General features: G+C 35.4%; 1 protein-coding gene across 1 annotated transcript in view; it reads left to right on the top strand.

The window, feature by feature from the left end:
• The window catches only part of LOC140142728 (CUGBP Elav-like family member 3-A), a 250,638-nt gene that overhangs the window by 207,703 nt on the left and 22,101 nt on the right, over positions 1-20,834 (top strand). Inside the window, exons 10-11 of the mRNA XM_072164723.1 lie at positions 4,743-4,882; positions 8,384-8,458. Of these exons, the coding sequence (XP_072020824.1) occupies positions 4,743-4,882; positions 8,384-8,458 (215 nt within the window). The remainder of the gene's footprint in view (positions 1-4,742; positions 4,883-8,383; positions 8,459-20,834) is intronic.

Raw genomic sequence — 20,834 nt, 5'->3', positions numbered from 1 at the left:
TATATGTTCCAATTGCTAAAACTGGTGAAATCACTGATACTTTGAAAATAATGAATTATTTTGGCATTTTTGAAAATTTGATGCGGGTATTTTTGGTTTCAAAAAAGTGACGCGGGCGGGGGACGATAAATTCGGAATCGACTTTCATGCGCCTTAGCAGAATAACCTTTTGTATTTAGTAAACAAAACACCCAAATAATTTGAATATTTATGATGAATGACAAGTTTGAATGAATTATGCTAGCCGCAAATCGAGTGAACTCCACTTGATATTTAGAGCGATGCCTATGTTCATTTTGATATTTATAACATAACAGGAATAGATCTTTTTTTCCGCTACAAAACAAGTGAAATAATATTTTCTCAAAACATACTTGGCACACTGAAATAGGACAGCAACAAGGCAATGATGTCATTTGAATCTCACCAATTATATAGTTGAATGTTCCAATTGTTGTTTCCAATTTCTAACAAATAAGTGTTTATCTTTCAAAGTGTTTGTTAGATGTACTCTGAATACATTTTATTGTTAAATAATGAAATAATCCATTTTTAATTTAATCTTGCATTAATTAACATCATTATTACTCTGAGGCTGCTGCTTTTGTCAGTTTTTTTTGTTTTCTGTTTTGCGACTTAACTTTGTTTTGACGCTAAACTTTCTATGGCCAAAATGGATTATTCCAGTTGAAATCTATACACCCCCTACCTTATATGGAAGACATGACCATAATCTCATGGTAACCCCATTTAAATTCACACTCCGTGTATGGAAGATTTAAGGTCACATCTTCCAGGGGGTGTATGGATCACAACTTGAATAACATAATAAAACTAATAAACCAGTTGTGCTTTGAGATGAGTTTTGTTATGTTGCACTAACCATTCATCATGTGGCATATAATATCATGAAAACATACAGATATACTAACAGAACAACAACAGAAGTACACACCAACAAGCAAAACTAAACAATCTTTTTAAAAATCCTATATCATGTTTCTACTGAAAAGCAACCAACTAGAAACCTACCCATTTCAGCTTTTCTGGCTGTTTCTACTAATAGTACTTACCACTTATATCCAATATAAATTTATTCCAATTTAAATACATGTTCATCTAGAGTATTTATACTCTTGGTGAGTTGGTGACATCAACAAATTGAGACAGTTGTTTCCCATGTATATCTGTGCTGCGTCTTTAAACGTGTGTGTATGTATGCCAGCGCTTTGAGGGAATGCTAGCGATTTGAAGCTGTAGCTAATGAGCTGACGTCACTGACTCATCAAAAGTAAAATGACTACAGTGCTAATCTGGTAATTAACCTACATTCTGCCGTGTGGATAGTGTCTTCAGTTCTTAACATTAATTTTAACAAATAATACACAACATCATTTTAACATTTCTTTTTAAAAAAAAAGCTTTATTTCTAAATGTAAGCTTAGACTCAGTGACATAATCCCTAGTAATGGTGTCTGAATGTCCTGTTATGTGACAAAAGTTTTCCCCAAACATTATCAAGAAAAAGAGTAATATTAATACGATCTCCTAAAAAAGAAGTATGATTACTTCAGATGATACACATCATAAAAAATAATTACTCCCATTTTGACTCCAGCCACTTAATATAAACAAGCTATTAGGACTGCTACAACCTATAGAAGACAAAGTTCCCTGTACAAATTTCTTGCATATAGATTTGTGAACTCGGGCTCATGAGATAAGTAAGCTATAGATTGGTAACACATATAAGTTACTTTAAAAAGCATATCATAGCTTATTAGCCATGGCTCAACACAAATTCCTCTGTCTCTTATAATGTGTCCATGGTGCTATTGTTTCATGCAATGTCTATAGGGTCTATTATTCATTAACGTTGATGGACCATTACCTCATTTGTACGTGCCTTCAATACGTAATCACGTAACTAAAGGCCGTGCTCAATATTTACAAATATCAGGATTAGGGATCATGTTAGAACTAGCAATTATTCATGTTCTTGGATCACTGAGAGTTTATTTTATTGACGTCATTGTGATTTTGTTGCTCATCATAACTCATAACATAATCTTTATCAGTGTTCTTCATTTGCTTTGTCGAAATTCGTAAGACTGTTAAAAACAAACTAACATCACATTCAGTTAGTGACTTACATTGGCCAAATTGTATAGCAATTGTGGTGTTTTGTGTTATTTTTTTTGTTCAAAAACAATTTTTTCACTGTAAATCAAGTGTTGATTGATATATTTGGCTGTAATGGCACATTTCTTGTGTCGTCGTCTGCATTTATTCTCGTACGTTGCACATTTTGTCACAATTTCACTTGCATTATTTTGTCACTTGTTTGTATCTCTAGTGCTAAGCGAGTGCCAGGTGTACGCAGGGATTGTGGATGGCACTTCAAAAGGTACTGAAAACAAATTTCAAATTATGCACCTTTAGTTTGGCACAAAAAATTGCCCCTTTTGATTTCAATTTAAAAGTATCATTGCTTAATATAAGGAAAAGAAACAAAGCAACTTGAAAGTAACTCAAGTGAGTTTTAAATTCGGATTTAGTCACTTTGTGTATATATTTCAAAATTGAGCAATCTTGCAATAAAGTATTTGAGCAATTTTAATCTAGAAACACTGAGACTGTTATTTTTAGATCAAAGTAGTAGAATGAAGATGTTTTGAAACAAATGACAAATGCACACACAGACATGCCCACACAGACATCCCCACACCGACATGCCCACACCGATAGGATACACAGACATCGACATCCCACACAGACACCCCCACCCCGACACCCCCACACACAGACCCCTCCCCACACACACCCCTGTGTGAAAGCATTTGTGACAGCGGACGACGAACAACCCTATTGAGTTTTTAAAATCCAAATATGGACACAAATGTTTTCTTTTTTTGGCTTACCATAGATGTAGTTAAGATTTCAGTATCCAGGGGCAGGCTGCTCCTATTACACCCCAATTGTGATCTTTGCTTATATAATGCCTTTAAATGTTGTTTTCAATCTAAAAACACCATTCAAAAACTGTGGCAGTCCGCAGTTAATGTGCATTCACAGTTACAAAGAGATTTCTAACATGTGTGTGTCCTCTTTTGCCGGTGTTTACAAAAGCACACCCACACCTACAAACAGACACAAGAAGAAACATAGTCATCATCTTCAGTAGATAGCATTAGATGTTTACAAGTAGACCAAGTACATAATCACATTAGAGCTTAAACACACCCCAACTCGGAGCAACTCTATAAACCTGTTTGAAAGAGTTCACTTCCCCTCAGAAGCCCCCATTAGGAAAAGTGGCAGCCCCTTAGCTTAAAGCCCCAAAACAAGGTTCTGAATTGGCATGGGAGCAAGTAAACTATCATTACGTGATGTCATTTTTGGAGTAGAAATCAGCGCAGGTAGTGGGGAAGAGTTAATATTTGGCTGTAAGCTGTGTGCTATTCAGCTTGATAGGCAGTCATATTACATCACATGGTTTAGTCATAATGTGTGGTAGTCCTACAGAGGGAGATTTTATTTCCCCCCATCCTTCACCCACTTGTAATCATCCAGAGAATGTGGATGGTATGTGAAGCCACTTCAAAATGAGAACCGTAAACTAGCAAAACAAAGAGAGGTTGGACAATCTAGAAATGGGTTATTCCAGTTGAAATCCATATACACCTATGGAAGACATGACTTTAATCTCCCACACAGGGAGTGTGTTTTTCGAATGGGGTTACCAAAATGGGTGACTCAATTTGATATCTACACCCCCTGTGTAGGAGATTAAGGTTAAGGGGGTGTTTGGATTGCAACTGGAATAGCTTATTGGTGGTATATTATCTAAAGGAAATAATGTATGCCTAAACATTTTACTGAAAAAATGTGAGCTTTTATCTGATGCAAAAATCTTGATGGGGTAAAGTTTTGACATTTTTTCTTTACTTGATGACATTACACCAGAATTAAAGTCTAGGTATTTCTAGATGTGAATTTTGTTGTAGCTTCATTCTACGTGTTAGCACCAACACAAATTAGATGATAACATGAGATATTACACATGTGGCAGCCCCTTGATATACTTTGTGCCACATTGTATTGCAGATGACGTCAAGGAGGTTTTTGAAGTACGAAATGTGAAAAAAACATGACTTGAGCTGAATGTTTTGATTTAATATTCTGGTTGGCTTCTATTCCATGATGTCCCAAAGCTCAAAGTGGGATAAAGTATATTACAAGGGGTTCTGTATTTATATTCATACACCAAATATGATTTGCCAGTATAAATAGCAGCAACAGGTGGCACCTGAAGGTGGGGGGGGGGCAGGGTGGTGAGAATTTAAATCAAAATCATTTTTTTAGGCCTAAAATCCCAAATTTTTGGGAATTTTCATTCCCTGCTCAAATTTTCTTAGCCCCCAGAAAAATATCTCTTGCCATCACTGTGTTAAGCACATTCACAGTCGGACATGATCCCATTTGTGTAGCTTGTATCTGATTTATACAAACTCCGATTGTCAATATAATCAATATTTTGAATGATTTGAACCCACCCCCTTGTAAATAATGAGTCCTAACATGCACGCATATCAATTGCAGCAGATATTGTTTTTATTATATTAAAATATCATCTCAATTCCATTCTTGTTCTTTCTTCTTTTCTTTCCTCTTACCTTCCAAAAATCAACAACCCATGAATCAATAATTGCCTTCTGAAGTTGCCGCCCCTGCCGCCATAGCCAGGCCTCAGTGAACTGCGCCACTCCGACTTTACCGTCCCCCACTATGCCCACGTACACCATGGCCGCACAGACCAATGGACAGAGTAGTGAAGCTGTGTACACAAACGGCATACACCAGTATGCCACCAGTGAGTATGGTTAGTATGCACACCCCCTTTGTACATTTTTATCTACATGTAGTCTGCTATTTTTCTCTCTCAAGTTTGTGATGTCAATATTACCAAGCCAGTTGGTAACATAGAAGCAATTTTTGCAGTTTTTATCACTTTTTGGTGAATTGTCCAACAATTGAAGAGTTGTTACGCCCCTGACACTATTTGGCTATTCCAGTTGAAATCCATACACCCCCTATGGAAAACATGACCTTAAACTCCCACACAGGGGGTGTGAATTACATAAATATTACGTAAATAGAGTTACATGAATGGGTGAAATCTACACCCCCCTGTGTGGGAGATTAAGGTCATGTCTTCAATAGGGGTAATATGCATTTCAACTGGAAAAACCGATTGGCAGGGTTGAGGCTAATACACAACATGTCAGTATGGGCATACGCAAAATTGTAGTCAAATGCTCGGTATGTGCATACAAATATTTTTTTTGAAAATTGCTGTATAAATACTTTGACATCATAAACGGGAAGGAGGCAAATAGTTGTAGTAGTATTGAATAGTGCCATCTTTTAACCATGTAAAAATGCTCTCTTTGCACAAATGGAATTCTTGTGTAAGTCCAGCCTTTTTATATTATCAGGACTGTATTTGGAATCTTTTATGAATTTTTTTGCAAAATTTTAATTGGTACAAACATGCCAAGTAATGGTCAACTGACACTTGAGGTTGACATTTTTGGAGAAGAAAGTTCCATGTCAAAATTGGTGTGATGCATTTTGGATACAGCATCCTGCATCATAATTTTGAAAGCAAAGATAGCAGATATATGGTTAAAATTTAGAACCATTACATAAGCTTTCTAGACAATGTTAGATGAGAATGAAGTGGACAAATTTGGGCTATTCTAGTTGAAATTCATACACCCCTATGGAAGATGTGGCCTTAGTATTCCACACAGGGAGAGTGAATTCAAATGGGCTTACCTGAATGGGTGACTCCATTTGAAATCTACACCCCTTATGTGAAAGATTCAGGGCATGTGTGTTAAGGGGGTGTATGGTTTTCAACCGGAATAGCCCAATGCCACAATGAACAATAGGTCTTGCTGTTGGAGTAAATATGTGTTCATCAATCTTAGAAAAAAGGTTCTAAGTATAGAACCTAAATAAGTTCTTGAGCTGTCATGTATATGGAAGCTTAAATGGTTCTACAAAGAACTGACAAGGATTCTGGAATGGCTAGCCATGACCATTTTAGACAAAAATAAGTTCCGGAAAGGCCAGAAAGAACCATTATGAGGTTCTTTCACTTTTTAAGAAGGTGGTTCTGCATACAGGACAGTCAAGAACCCTTTTTTCTAAGAGTGTTGTCCATTGATTTGTTCCATTTCATTTCTTAGCATACCATATTAGGTCAGTAACATAGTCACCAACACATATTGGACAATGTTGTAATGCATGTTTTGTTTTTAAGTAGGCCTATATATTAAGTGGTTAACTATTTAATGTTGAAATTATTAAGTGATTAACTATTAGTTAGTGTTGAAATAAACAGGTTACATACATGCATGCACACAGTCTGTTGGGTTATTCTGATTTTTCAAAATCGAACATTTCTGAAATTTGTCTTTGAACCAAACTTCATATTAAATTACATGATGTTAAAAGTCACGAGCTTGCTACTTTGATTTATCCATGTTAAGATACTGTATATTGATCTTTGGTGAGCTATTTTCCTGAATTGATTAATTTAAGTGCCCTTATTCAATTTATACTATTGACGAGCTGTTTCTGGACAAAGTAAAGCACTTCTTTTTGCTTAATTATTTGAATGACCCAAGAGCATGTTGAGTATATGTGTGTATTTTTCATTCTAAATTAACATACATACGAGAAAGCATGACTTATATATAGGTGTACGAACATTTTGCATGCATTGATGGAGCAACTAATACCAAATCTGATGATCTATAGGGCATTTACGGTAATATCACCGAGATAATTAAACCCAGTACTTAAGACTGTGTTCCAGTATGTGCCCGAATATAGGCTATTTAATAATCTGCGAACGGTGAAGCTCCGATTTTTGCCGTAAGGATTTGGGTTTTTCATACTCTACATCATGAAATTTTAATGATCTTCAAATATGTTATGAATAATTTTCTGCTGATTATCTAGTTACGCATGAGTTGGGTCTGCATTAAATTTGGGTTCATGCTAGATTACGTTATTTATAGTGAACGTAATGGTAGCCGCAATAGCATACAAGATTTGAGATAAAATTGATGATAAAATTTAAATCCCATTCTTCAGATTTGGAATTGACCTATCATAGTGTTTTTAGGAATCAAGTTATTTTTGTAAAATCCATTTATCGGTGACAAGATCAGAAATGAAGAAACTTTAGGTAGAATCTCAGATATTGCTCAAAATAGATATTTAGACAAGTGATGTCGTTTAAATATCCGAAAAAAATTCAACATGTATAAATAGCTCCCATGCAAATGTGATCTATAATGGTCAAATTTGAAACAAATTTTTGTGATACAAAACAATGGAAAAACAGAAACGGGAATGCTGTTATTTCATAATCAGCCTATAAACCTTTTTCCCTAAATATCCCACAATGCATCCTTCCAGGGATGCAGTTTGTTAACCTCTTTTTATGTGTGTTTAATATCCTAATTAGGCTATACCAGTTGAAATTCATACACCCCCTGTAGTAGACATGATCTAATATAATCTTCCACATAGGGAGTGTAGATTTCAAATGGACTCACCCATTCAGGTAACCCTATTTGAAATTCACACCCCTGTGTGGAAAATCAAATGTTCCACAGGGGGTGTATGGGTTTCAACTGGAATTGCCCATTCCTAGATATTGGGGAAAAATGTTTATAACCTAAGAAGATCTTATGCAATATCAAGTTGTCCTCATTGGTGGAGTAAAGTTGACTGATGTTGTATAACACAGCTTGAGTATGACACATAATGATGACAAGACTCTAATAATGCCAGAGTTTAATAACGCATATAAGTGGCCTGTTGAGAGGGCTGCCTTTAGCGTGTTAATCATGATTTGATAGGTAATTTGAAGCCGGTGAAGGCCAATATTATTACATTAAAGAAAAGCTGTCCTGTAGGAAAGTGTTACATCTGGAGTGACATGTAAACATAATTCTGTTTTATTAATAGATATTGAAAGGACAGACAAATAGAGTCGAATTATGTTCATCTCACACATGCACGCTTATACCTCGTTCAACTAATAATAGGCCCAACTCATAATGCCGTGGGTTGGTCATAGAATGACGTACACGTGTACACGCAGTTAGGCGCAGCACTAATGCCAAGTGCACCCTGCCTCCTGTGCAGACGAGTGTCAAGTTTGTCTTGTGTACCAGTCCACAAAAAAGTCGATGACCTTTGATCAGTACTGTTAGTCAGCCATTTAGTTTCTTGCGATATTTTCCCCATATTTTAACCCATGTTGGCTCTTTTTTATTTTTTATTTTCACATGTACAGCTCAAGCAGCAGCCGCCGCCACCGCCGCAGCAGACCCTCTACAGCAGGCCTACCAAGGAATGCAGCATTACGCCGGTAACCATATAGGTTAATATAAAATTTCCCTTAGCCTCTCTAGGTGTTTTGATGGGGTAGTTACCAAGGTGATGATGTCCATTGTATCTTCACCCCTCCACTTGTTCTATTGGTCAAATTAGTTGTCGTTACGTGATTTTCTATTGTCGTTTTTTTCATCGTCTGCAACATTATATCTTTGAAAAAAGTCGTCGTCAAGTCAAGTTAGTCCACCTAGTGACTCTTGGTGATTTATTGCGGAGCATTTTTCGTACGTCCACCGTAGAGTGAGATGTGTTTGTTTATTTTTTTAAACTATAAAACGATTATGTATAATATATATATTGGTTGCTCAGTTATGGAATTTTGATATGATTTTGATGACTGTGTATTATGATGTATCTGCATGGGTAATGGCTTGTGGCTTTTGTTTTGTAGAACAGTGGTTTCAGTACTTCAGCCATTCTGTTTTATGAAACCTTACTTTGCTCTTTAGTGCTAAAACTTCCCACGAAGCTGGTCTTGATTATGCTTTGCACCATATACTTGACTGCGTTTTGTGCACACATTATGTTTTATAATTCAGTTTGTACTCTGTGTTATTTCTTGTGAAGCTTTATTCACATCAAACATCAAGAGTTTGTGTCGTTCTTTTTTTATATTTTTTTTATTAGTAGATGGTTTAGCAACACTTTGTTCTGTCCAAAAGTAACTTGCACTTAAAAAATATTCATTGATTTCTGATGTCTATTAATAGTTTGCATGGAAAAATGCAATTTCAACAGATTATTTCTTTTCTCTGAGATAACTCTTTCCACGTGGGTGTCGACTGCAGACGACAAGTTTCAATTTTTATGCGAATTCATAAATTTCAGAATGGTAAATTTTCATGACCATATTTGGAATCAGCATGAAAAATGCATTGAAATGAGTACAAACAAGCCTAGTATTGGTTCAGTGGTTCTTAAGATAGCCGTGATATTTTGAGAAAATATCTCAAAACTTGTACTTTGACAGGTATGCAGAGCATTAAAGGTCATACATATTTAAACTGACACATTCTGTAGTGTCAGCTATATCAAGCCTCTTATCAATGTAAAATTACTGATAAAATTTTGTTTTTCTTACAACTTTATTGCTTGCATATTTGCAAAGAAAACCCTATAGATACAGAAATGTTTGTTCTTGATACATGAATCAGATAAAAACAAGATATAATCCCTGATGCATAAAGAAGATAAAATCAAATAACATATGAATTGATCTAATATAGGCAAGTTTTGATTTTATGAATACACATTGTTTGGTTAATGAATCTTTTTTTATTCAAAGCGTGACATTTTGGGGATGCAATATGGAATATGATGTAATTCCAACTGATAAAATGTGACTCATATATTATTTTTACAATTTTTCCTCCCTTCAGGAGATAAAAACAAATATCATATCTACTCACTCAAAATTCATTTGCAATTAATACAGTTTAAACAAGCTTTGCCTTTAGGATTTGGTGAATTTTGAAATGTAATCAAAATATAACAGCAAAGTTGTTGTGATATTTCGATTCCTCAAATGAATGCATATTTAGTATAAGGATGAATTAAACAAGCAACACAACATCACCCACGTCACTCAAATAGGCTCTGTCACGTAAAGACTCATCATTTACCGTCCCATTTCCACGCCACATCCCAGCGTGGTGTAGATACCAAGCTGGCAATATATCGCATGGTGTATAGTGGTAATATGTCATGAGAGAAAGCAATGAATTGAACACAATCGGACTGAGTTTCGCCCGAGAGCAGAGAGAACAAATACCATAGAGTACAGACAAAATGGCTCCATTCTGCATAGCTGCCCTGAAATTTGCATCAATTTATAACCAAAGTATTGTACAAAATATTAAACATTTATTACCCAATGAGAACGATTTTGATTGGTTGCAAAGAGAGCTATATCATGTATTGAGCCAATCAGAGATATGGTAAGAATAAAGTTTAAAATTATTAAAACTATATTTTGATTGGTTACTTAGATGATTTTATCACATGATTAGCCAATCAGGGGCCATTTGTAAGGAAGGCAGTAATGCTCATGGGGGCTCAAATTTGAAATCTCCTTGAATTTATTTTGGGGGGGGGGGTGGGGAGGAGAAATAAATGTTTTCGTAACCATATTGAAAAAAATGCTTCTAAGTGAGGACAAACATTCCTGTTCCATATTTGTATAGTTAATTTTAGTATTTGTTTCATCTTTAATACTGAGTATGCACAACTTTTCATATTATTTTGAAATAGTAACTTCTGGAAAAGACCCAAAAAGTAGGGGTTGGGTAGGGGTCAGTAGGTACAAATATACACAAGAACTAGAATCAAGAATCTTTCTTGATATCAGGATAGGAAAATGGTTTTTTTTCTTCTAAATTAATGCAAATACTGGGTAAACAAGTCTTATTTTACTGTTACATTTTCCATTTATAGACTGTGAGTCAGTCTAACATTATCAAGAATATCTTGCATATTTATTAGGACATTATAACCGTGCCAAATATCGTACATTGAATTCTAAATCCGTATCCACACATAGCGATAAAGCAGCATTTTACATAATATCAATCTGGGTTTAGCACCCCATATCAGATCTTCGTATACCATGGCATATGTCAAATAAGCTGAATGGCTTAGCCAACATCAGGGCAGACCACTAAATGTGCACAGAATTTTGAAAAGCCAAAAATCTCTGGTTGCGCTTAGTTGTGTAAATAAAACTTTTGCAGAGTGAATGCGTAAGTCTTGGCTCAAGTACGGGGCTGTAGATTTTTTTATTATAATTGCTATTAATTGATATATTTGGGGAAAGATGGCAACTTTTCAGTTTCTATTAAAATAGCAACAAAAATCTTTGAAAGTTTATTTTTGGGGCTAGTTTAGCTAAATAATGGTTGAGACAAGTAATTTGTATATTCCCAAAACAAAATCATTTTACATGCATAATAATATAGTGAAGATAATAATTTAAAGATAAAATTGATCACAATGAAGCACTTAATTTCCCGCCTTTTTTAAATTGATGATATTAATAAGCAGTTTTGATTGTGATAAAGAAAAGTTAGTATTTTTTGTTAAAATCCACACTTTTATCGATAAAAAAGATCACAATGCGATAGAAAGTACTTAAAATTACATTATATTTATACTAAAAAAGATCACAATATGATAGGAAGTACTTCATATTTTTACTAAAATCCTTGGAATGGCTATGTGTAAGTGAACAAAAAATAAATGGGGGAAAAAGCGGAAGTCATTAACAGTTAGCTTTGCCTGTTGGCATATTCGTCAAAAAAGGCAATAAAAATAAACAAATCAAATATCGTATCTAAAAAATAAGACATTAATAACTTTTCTGATGACGTCTTGAATATTAGGAAAGCCAACTGGATAAACACACAGCAATTGAAGAATTTCCCAGAAACTGAAAGTGCAAAACAATGCAGTCTTTAACCAGTTCTTTGAAAGACATAGCACTTAAAACTATTATTTATTTGCACTCTTTAACAATATTTTCTAACAAAAACTTACATAATTTTTTTCTTTCAAAAATGAAATAATATTCAGGGTCGGTAGTGCGACTAGGCGTGGTCAGGTTACGCCAATTTTTTAGGCCTTCCTGATAAAAATAACAAAACAGCCTATACAGATACCCCAAAGCAGCGCATAGTTTATATTCGGAAAATAGCGGTATTGTTTTTAGCTGCTGTCGTGCATCTATCATCTCATATAACATGGGCAACATCATTATTTTAAGTAAAACAACTATAGTTGAAGCCGAGTTGTTTTACGCCAAAACTAATGCTGTCAATTCAAATAAAAAGTATACCAAATTTTGAAATGAAATACTACATTTTACAAGGAATCACTTAGAATCGGCCAGTCCCGTACTGATATGACATGGCTAAGAGCCAGTAAGATTGCAGAAACGTTCTCAAGTGTTTAAGAAAGTGTTTTCAAGTTAATCCAATCTACTTTGGCAGTTATTTCTTTCCTAATTATTCTTCATTTAATATATTTACATGGAAAAGAAAAGAATTCCATTTGAAAGATCCTGTAGCTTGTCCCTTGGGTTGAAATATTGAAGCTTAAGACCTATCATTCACAGGAAGGATAAGTTTAAGAAACAGAAGATTATATAAAAACACTTATATAAAAACACAAGTTTCAAAAACACTTCCTCGCAAGAGAATAGTGTAAATTAAGTTGTTTTATTTCCAAGTGAAATGTTTTGTAATATGCTAAGGTACACACACATCAGCTTTTACAACTAACTACAAAACATAATAATAATAAAAAAATAAGGATCTTAGGAAATGTTGCCATTGTGTCCAAAATTAATAGAAAGTAATATAAATGATGTAGCTGCTGTGGAATAGGATGTTTCTATTAAAGTAAGCTAAAAATGGCAAAATTGAATAGGCTTCATTGCTTTTCACAAATTTCCAAGAAACATTAGTAAAACATGGTACTGGAAACAAAGAAAAGGTCATTACACAGTTATGACTTGTCATTGTATGCTGTCACACTGCAGCTTACTTTATTGCAGTTGGTACTATTTTTTTTGTTAATTTTGGTTGTTTTTTTCTGGTAAAATATTTACATTTATAGTTTTTTCCTTCAAAATATATAGGGTTTTTTTTTCTTCAGAATATCCTGTAGGCTTTGGTAGAATTTAGAAACACAAGTAAATGAATGAATGAAAATAAAATTAGGATGTTATTATGAACATAAATACGAGTTGCAATTTTGAATTATCCACAAACTTGCTATCTTCAGTAGATAGCATAGGAACTATGTTAACAGCTATAGAATGTTTTAGGTCTATTAACATAAAATTTTCACTGATTTTAGTTTTTTGCTACTGATATATTTTTTATTAGTTTTCTTTGATTGATAAATAAAATCAATGTAGTAGATCTTGAGATTTATAATAATAATAAAAATAATAATAAAAACTCAATTATTGACTTGATATTGAGCTGAAAATGTTAGCATGCAGCGATACCCGCTATAGCCATGTGACAGATGCGCCACCTTGGAAGTTTTTGGTATTTGCTGTTCCATATAAAATCCACACGCCCTTTGTGGAAGACATGACCTTAATTGCCCACATGGGGGTAGAGACTTCAAATGGAATCACCCATTCAGGTAACTCAATTTAAAAGACATACTCCCTGTGTGAAAGATTATGGTCAAATCTTCCATAGGGGGTGTGGATTTCAAAGGGAACAGTCCAATTTGCACATACAAATAAGGTATGGGAATATTGCTAGTTGTTATTCTTTTCACCCCCAGGGGGTAGCGGTGCAAATATTGTCAATTGTCATTGTCCCCCAGGGGAATGGGAACAGCACCCGGCTGCCCTTGCCCTTACTTCTCATGAATGCCAACAGAAAGTCAAAATGTGTTTCATAATTTTGTGTCTGGTTTATTAAAAATGCTCACGGCATGTTTTTTCAAAGACTCTTGTCAGTGTTCTTCCAATAGGAAAATGATATGAAATATTATGTGAAAGTTGCACCCTTATAATGACTGGGGAGAATTTGATGTGATAGTGAAGCATACAGTCAGGAAAAGTATTTACAAATTTTGATTCAAAAGATCATTTAATTTCATGCACACATGCATGCATGCATTTTATTTCTGCACATGATAGGAACATGATTTGATTTAATTGTTTAGTTTTGCTCATGAAAATGCAAGTGCAAGTTATGTTTTGGTATTTTCTTCTTTTATCCACGCTACTTGTCTTTAGGTCATTTGTATATTGTATTTGTCTGTCTTGTTGTGTTCTGTTCTGTGAGGTTGGGATTCCGAAAGGTGGTTTAACTTAAGCCGGTGCTAACTTAAACCTGGGTCTAACTAGTCCCGGCTTAAGCCTAAACCTAGGTTTAAGTTATTTTACGATTCAAAGCTCGGACTAGTTAGACCTGGGTTTAAACCTAGGTTTAAACTTAGACCTGGTTTCAGTAGCCGCATAGTACTAACTGTGGTGTATACTCTTATGCATATTACACGGAACTTTGTGCATGGGTATGATATTCCAATTTATTTGAAAGGCTATAATAGGCATTGGTGTGGGAAATTGTGAATAAATAGCGGGTAGTAGGGCCTAGAGTTGTTATCTTTTTCATGTTTCTGAGTTTATTGATGAAAATGATTCTTATTTTTTAACCATATACGGAGATCTATAATCCACGAAAGTTCAGCCTTATTTTACTATGATTTTCCCAAGTTTAAACAACACTCACGTTGCATCATTGTAGGCCTAACAGTGATTAAGCTGAAATGGTATTTTTTTAAATTTCATTTCTTGATATTTCACATATAATACAGGTGCAATAATTATGAAGCCTGGGGAGGGTAAAATGGGGGGGCTGTTTTGGCAAGCCAAAAAAGAAGAGCAAGCATATTTTACCCAGCTATTTTTGCACACATTTACGGGCACCTTTTAATAAAATGCTCTAAAAGGGCTTATCCGCAGAGTATGAAAGCGTTCTTTCCGTTTTTCACATGACCAATATGCTCACTGCTTTCGAATTTGCAAATTGGGTTCCCACAAGTTTGACATGGTGTGCTTAAATGTTTTTGGCTGGCCAAGCGGTGGGGGTTGGGAGACAAACAATTTTTTAGCAGGCCGAGAGGGGCAAGCAATTTTTGTCAGGCTGAGAGGGGCATTCAAAGTGGCACGCTGTTTGGCAATTTCCGCAAGGTTAGTATAATTTGGGCCTAGCCTACGGAATACCCTCCGCTGTCCGTTTATTTCGTTCATTACATTTACAACTCATCGAGGAGGCATCATCACATGGTTCTCTCTTTTTACGGACAGCGCGGAGGGTAGGCCTCATAATTGAAGATGCCTGGTGTATCCTATTGCAGGCATAAAATAGCTATAATTTAGATTTAGAATATTAAAACAAAACACTGACCTATTATAATAAAAGTACAAACTGTGTAGCATATTTATTTTATTATTAATGTTAAACATGATACATAATCCATCACTTCAAATAGTCTACTGATTAAGTAATTTTAACCACCTTGTACATTAAATAATAACATTGAATGAATTCGTTTCAAGTAGCATAGAGGTTTGTTCCCAGCAAACACAAAACGTTTTCGACATCATTCGCAAAAGGTTATAAAAGGTTGTCAGAAAAGCGTTTAAATGTCGGGTTATATAGCGGGTATATTAAGATTATAAAGCGTTTTCACAACCTTAAATAAAAAATTTGATAATCTACTGCTAAGCAAACAAAAAATGTTTAGAGAAAACGTTTAAATGTCGGTTATATAAAGGGTATAAAACGTTTTAATAACATTCCAAAAACATTCTTGAAAACTTGATACAAAACATTCTATACAGTTGGGGTTGAAAAATATTTTGCGAAAAATGTTTGCCCAAAATATTTTCAGTAACGTTTTAAAACGTTTTCATGACCTGTATATAACCCGACATTTAAATGTTATTAAAAGGTTTTGAAAAAAACAACATTTTAAGAACATTTCTGTGTTTGCTGTGTTCAAATATTTTAACATAATGTTATTTAAGTATCGACACAATATTTGGTAAAAATGTTTGCAAAAATAGTTTACAATAACATTTTTGAAAACATTTAAAAATATTGTTGTAGTGTGTTTTCATACAAAAGCGTTTTAAAAGCGTTATCAGGACCTTATTAAAACGTTTTTACCTAAACCAAAAGTCAAAATATAACTTATCTAAAACGTTTTGAAAACGTTTTTGTGTTTGCTGGGTTGTTTATTTATTTATTAAGATTATGTCAGGCCTACTGTCAGGTCATGTCATGGGCGTCGATCTGTTCTGAAAATGGAGGAGGGGCACGGATGTGAAAAGATATGTCAGCGCCGCACGTACGAGAGGGATGCCCAGGGGCCACTCAAGTATGATAGTGTTTTTCTTTAAACCCCCCTACCAGCACTTTTTGGACTTGTAATTTACCAAATATTTGAAAAGGTACCCTAAACAAGTTGTTCAGTTACAGAAAACTATACCCTTATTCTTGAAAATCAGTGTTTTTTAGACCATAAATGCGTCACTCACGTAACTTGCCTTGCCTAGAAAAACACCCCCTTTTCCTTGTTTTTTTTTTTTTTTGGTCACGCATGCGTACAGACCATTTATGTGAGTGGTCGCCCCGGGAGGGATGTGCCCCTTCAGAAGTTGAAAAAAAAGCAAATCCAAATTTTGAAGTCATTTGGTGGACATTTTACATTATTTTTGGTTATTTTTGTGCAGATCTCAAAATGGCTATTATACTGTAGACTACCCCGGTACTATTGATTCAGTTACCAAAATGCGAATGGGCATAGGCCTTCTCGGACATTTGATATTATGTCCCCCTCCAGGATTGACGCCCATGCTGGTTTCATATAGGAAAGTAGTGAAGACCATGTTACCCATTAAAGGACATGTTTAAAATTAATACCTTCCTAAGACTTAATGATAATGACAATAGTGTGTGAAACGTGCAGCGTACAAAACTTGTCTTCATTTCCATTGAGTAGTATACACAAACTAGTATTCGGAGTAATAATATCGATACCAAAAGTCTCATATGTTATCATGTTTGTGTTACACTAGTAGGCTTAAACATAAACATGTTAAAGGCCTATAACATTTAGCAAAGTAAAAAGTTTCATGTTAAAAACACTTGTGGTTGTACTGCTCATCGATTCTGTAGTCCTAACTTTGATGGCCAGTGGATCTCAGCCGGGGATCGCGGTTACTTCATCATGTAGCTTGTTCTGTAATGAAAGAAAGAAAAAAATAGTTAAAAATATGAATTAGAACTATATCCAAATCTTGCCCCCCCCCCCCACACACCCCCACTCTCAATTTTGAGATTTTGGCATGTGAAGAAAATTTTCTCATAATTGCTGTTGTCTGTTGAGATATTTCTTTTACTAGGCCTGGTATAATATTCATGAACAAAAAATATAAAGATTTGTATGAAGTCTAATTTAAATTTATGCATTCTAATTTTTGGAAAAAGCATGTTTTATTCTTTTAGCCTATCATTTCAAAGGTAACACACAAAAAGTAAAAATTAGAGCAACATTGTGGCATATACTCAAGATTTTGAATGCTTAGACATGTTCCAAGTCTTTGATGTTTGTGACTCGATTGTCAGAAAACATGTCGAAAATGCACGTTTTTGGCTTCCCCCAAGAAATTAGTACAATAGTGAACTTTTTCTATTGTCTACGGTCAGTACCAAATGAATGATTACGATTGAGCTATGTTTCGTTTGTCAGACTTGATGTTTTTTTTAATCCAATAAAATCAGTGCTTTTTTTCTGGAATGAGGCAGTAAATTACCTCATACCTACATTCCATACTTTTAAACTTACCAAAATAACCTCAAGTTATGGTGCATGGGAATCATCACTCAGATTAGAAAACATTCCTCTTGACATGACATTGACAGTTTGACCTGTAAACCGGGCCTGTAAACGAAAAAAACAAAACAAAGCATACCATTTTATTTTGTACTGCTGTTAATCAGTCGCAGAGTTTCATGCATTTAAAATTTGCAATTTGTAGTAAGATTTAGGCCTACCTGATCATGATGGCGTATCTAAAAATATACTTCAGTGAGCACTGAGAATTCAATAAAATTAATCAGTCACAGGAATGATGAGCAATCTATTTTATATAGGCCTATGCCTGATAATATGCCTGTTTGACCAAACTTTCATAGGCCTAGTACCAGTTATACCACGATGACCTGATAAATGCCCTAGCACGAGTCAGACAAAATATTAAACAAACGGTAGATTTTATATTAAAATAATTAGGCGGAGCTTCAAGTTCAATAATAAGCCTGGAACAGCCTGAGTCCAGGCCTAGCCAGCCTGTAAACATAGGGCCTATGTAGGGCAGGCATGCCATCACATAATTATGCCCTAGGCCTATGCCCCTATAAATGGTACAGGTCGGTATTAAGGCTAGGGCCTAGGATGTTCCACTACCAAGCTTGAACTTGAAGCCTGACCTATTATTTACATAGACAAAATCCCTAAATCTTGAAGAACATAGGCCTACGGAAAATATGTGTATTGTGGGTACCGGTACTGATACAGTTTTTGCCAAGGCTACCATGGCTACAGCCCATCCCATGATATCCTAAGCCCTAGGCTAGCCAGCTAGGACCCCCGGGCTAGGACCATCATGACCAGGCCAGGGCCGCCTGATGGGGTAGGCCTAAACGTTTTACTTCTACACCGGCTTCTAACACCACGACATCACTCTACCGTGAGTATTAAACTCCTGAGTCCTTACATCTTCATTTCAAGCTGAAACTCATTGGAAAAAAGCCCAGACTTATAAGGGAACATTGAAAAAGCTTTGTCCGAGCTTCGTTTGCTGATAAAAATCCACAAAGCCTCGGCTAGGCTATTCTCCTGTACACGGTATTAACAATAACATGTAATTTGTTAAGGCTAAGCCTAACCTAATCGATTCCTAAGCTTGACTAAAACAATACCACAGCCTTAAATCGTCACCAATATAAATGAGTGATTTACATTATATAGGGGCTTTTAGGTGGTAAAACAGTATTAATATGTCACGAATAAGTCGACGCGTTTCTTACCTTCACTGTCATGACGCTGCCCTATGCTATTGCACTGTGCCGTAAGTACCGGTATCGGTATGACTGTCACTGCCGTGTATTGCGCTGTCACTGCCATGCCCATGATTGCAGCTGTGTACAAGCTTGGCCGATCACCCCCGCTTTCAAACTCTGGTTACAATTGTCACAACTCTTCTCTATTCATTATGGAACATAATCCTTTTATTATGACTTCCAAAAATTGGTTCTGTGGCACATTTTTCCAGTTGCAAATACCATGAATTGCAGTGGTCCGCTTCCGTAACAAGCAGGCTTCAGTGGTTGGCATGCAGACAAATGCACTTAAACCTGGACTTAAACCTACCCCCTGCCAGGTTTAAGTTAGACCCGGCTTTTGCGACTTTAGTACTCAGCTTTAGACCCAGGTTTAACTTAAACCAGCTACGGGAAACGCAACTTAGGTTTAAACCTAGGTTTAAACCTGGGTTTAGCTAAACCTAGGTTTAAACCCCCTTTCGGAATTCCAACCTGAGTGTTTTTCTTTGACAGTGCACTCTCATTTAAAACTGCCTCCACGTGGGTGTGGGCTGCAGACGACAGGTTTCCAAATTCTTTTAAAAATTCATTTTCATGACCATATTTGGAATCCGCAAAAGAAATGCATGGTACAATGAACTCTCTCCACTCGGGTGTCGATTGCAGTTAAAAAAAAAGATTCAAAATTTTTTTTTTATGACTAAAATAATTGAAATCAAACAAGCCCAGGATTGGTTCAGAGGTTCTTGAGATATCTCTTGATATTTTGAAAAAATATATCAGGGACTTTTTATGTTGCAGCCTATGGGTAGCATGCAAAGCAAAGTTAGAATCAGAATTGAATTTTATAATAACATTTTGATAGTTATTTCTAAATGTATTTCTTATTTGGCCAATGTTGTATTTAAGCATCAAATACTCTAAAAACCTTTTTTTAAATTGACTTAGTACCGGTATAAGGGAAATTACATCAAACATGCTGACACGGCCAGATACAAACAAAATAGCTCAATTTTTGGCAAGTCGTGCCATGATTTTCTGAGCCATTATAGCATGAGTTCTTCAAGTAACCCATTTAGGCGTCTTCACTGCTGGCATAGTGGCATCACTGAATCTTGCCAGACCAGAGGGCAGCGACTTTATAATGCAAAAAGATATTGAAAGCCGTTCTTTATATAATCCAATGTAAAACTCAGTCTGCATATAAAAGAGATTTATTGGGATATTCCAGATGAAACATGTACTCCCCCTGTGGAAGACATGACCTTAATCTCCCACACAGGGGGTGAAGATTTCAAATGAAGTTGCCCATTCAGGTCACCCCATTTGAAATTCACACTCCCTGTGTGGTCATGTCTTCCATTGGGAGTGTAAGGGTTTCAACTGGAACAGCCCATTTCAGTTATTTGCAGTTTACTATTTTTAGCAATTCAGTTTTGTTCGAAGGGAAATTAATGTTTCCACACTCTGAAGTTAACTGCACATCAAATTCAAGGAAAATGCTAATAAAAAAAGGACAAGTTTATTACAAATTTTGGATTTTTTTCTTGTCTTTATATATACACTCTAGGTTTTTTTCATTTTGCCTGTCAATTTTGTTTCATTATTTCATTACCAGGGGCGTAGCCAGCCTTTTAGTATGTGTAGGGGGGGAGGGACTAAATTTCCACCCCAATTTGTCAATTGCTGGTCTATTGTAGGGGAGAAGCCAAA

Source organism: Amphiura filiformis, chromosome 20 (assembly GCF_039555335.1).
Source record: "Amphiura filiformis chromosome 20, Afil_fr2py, whole genome shotgun sequence".
Lineage (NCBI taxonomy): Eukaryota > Metazoa > Echinodermata > Ophiuroidea > Amphilepidida > Amphiuridae > Amphiura > Amphiura filiformis.
This window is presented reverse-complemented; position numbering and strand designations above follow the sequence as displayed.